The sequence below is a fragment of the Nymphaea colorata genome, chromosome 1 (assembly GCF_008831285.2).
Source record: "Nymphaea colorata isolate Beijing-Zhang1983 chromosome 1, ASM883128v2, whole genome shotgun sequence".
NCBI lineage: Eukaryota > Viridiplantae > Streptophyta > Magnoliopsida > Nymphaeales > Nymphaeaceae > Nymphaea > Nymphaea colorata.
In genome coordinates this window covers 31,404,921-31,406,877 of record NC_045138.2, presented here as the reverse complement: position 1 = coordinate 31,406,877, position 1,957 = coordinate 31,404,921, and the positions used below count along the sequence as shown (strand labels likewise).

The 1,957-nt window shown below is 43.0% G+C and overlaps 1 protein-coding gene across 1 annotated transcript; it reads left to right on the top strand.

Annotated features, from left to right (window-relative positions):
* The first annotated feature begins 356 nt into the window (after nucleotides 1-356).
* On the top strand, nucleotides 357-1,256 carry LOC116254160 (pectinesterase inhibitor 10). The gene has a single exon (XM_031629333.2). The coding sequence runs from the start codon at nucleotides 484-486 to the stop codon at nucleotides 1,117-1,119; it is 636 nt and encodes a 211-aa protein (XP_031485193.1). The 5' UTR covers nucleotides 357-483; the 3' UTR covers nucleotides 1,120-1,256.
* Nucleotides 1,257-1,957: the final 701 nt, after the last annotated feature.

Here is a 1,957-nt window from a genome sequence, read left to right as displayed (position 1 = left end):
CACATATGACGACCGACGAAATTGAGGGCTAAACATTTGTCTAGCAGTTGTCACCAAAGTGAAGATTGTAGAAAAAAATTAACAGACACGAGTTCTTCTGTCCAAAACAATGTTGTAAAGATTGGATTCTCTTATGATACCTCGTGTGGATTGACCTGCATCAACTTTGAAAAATAATATATTATATTACTTTGCAACTTATAATATAACGACCCATATAGCAGCATTAAATATTCCATAAAATGAAAAATTTTAAAGAACTCATTTGTTTTTTTTACAAAAACATTAAAAGAATGTTGAAGGTTGAAGGATGTTTCTGCACAACAAGTGAAAAGTCCATCTCAAACACCAGAAAATGGAGGGGTGGAAGAACCAGAGACAACAGAGCCACATCCATTTTGGACCATACACTCATCCATGTCTGTATATATCTGTGCAAAATCAACCCCAATAAAACATAGAAGATAACTGGGATAGCAGACAATGGCATCAGCATCTCCATCACCTTTCTCCTTCTCTTCCCATCCTCCACTCTCCCCTAAATCTGCTACACCCAAGTTCCCATCTAACCCCTTCTCAGTCTCCTTCCCCTCAATCACCAGTACCAGCAGCAGCAGAAGACCCATTTCCCCACTTCAAGTCTCCTCATCCCCAACCAACAAGCCCACCACCAGGACCGTCGACAAGACACCGTCACCACCACCACCGTCCGGCGGCAAAGAGACGGTTTTCTTCGACGGTGGTGCTCACTATGGCGATCTGCTGGCCAATATCCTGTTGGGCTTCACCTTGCTGTGGATGCCCCTGACGATTGCTGCCGTGTTCAGGGCTTTCTTCTTGAGATACAGGTTCACTAATCTGAGGGTGACGGTCATCTCAGGGCTCACCGGTGGTGACCGGAGCGACTTCCCTTATAAGGCCATAAGGGACGTGCAGGTGGTGCCCCGTTTCATTGGGGAGTGGGGGGACGTCGTCATCACCCTCAAGGACGGCACCAAGGTGGACCTAAGGAGCGTGCCCAAGTTCAGAGAGATTGCTGACTACTGCCTGTACATGGCTGATATTGCTAAGAAGGAGAATGATTCTGGTGAAGGTGTTGATGGGCCTAAAGGGTTCTAGAATGCCTTTTTGCTTTTTTCTTTTGGTTTCTTAATCATTTCTCTTAATTACTTTACTGTTTGGGGATGTCTTCGCAAGGAAATTGCCGGACTGATTACAGAAAAGATGTGAATACGAACGGGTTGCTTATTTTTTTATGGTACAGTTCTGATGCTGAGTGTTCTGATTTTGTGATAAGAAAAGGTTATGGGTTTCAAGGAAAGAAAAGCATTGGCACGGTTAGATCCTGCAATGTTTTGAGCGTGCGGTTTCAGTATATGTGTAGGAGATACAGGTTTGCAGATAGGCTTTTTACAGTATAGTGGTTTTACTGTTTTTTTTAGATGTTTCATATCCCAGTTGTATCAGACTCCCGTTGTACTTATCTGACCTGTGTCCTTTCTATTTGCATCATTAGGCAATGGTGACGATGGTGTAGTTCATTCTCTTGAAAGCAATAACAAGCCTATACGCACCATTTTTCCACACACACGCACAGGCGGATGCACGCATGCACTTGCTCTGTGCTTCCTCTGCTTTTAGATTTTTCTGTCATAACTTTCTACAACATATTTTCCAACTAGAGATCAGGGCACCACCTCATGAGAGCCTTTCATCTACACTCTCACATGGAACACACTGATAACTCATAGTGACAACTTCGGCAGAACTAAATATCTGGCCGATATTTAGCTGCTCAAATGAGAACATGATTCCCCCAAAATACATGCACAAACTGGGTGATATTTAATGCTTTGCGTACTTTGCTTTTCTGGCCTTCTTTTTTTTTTTTTTGGTTGCTCTTTTATATGTTTTGTTACTGACATATATAGCACGTGTTGTGCGGCACCCAAACACA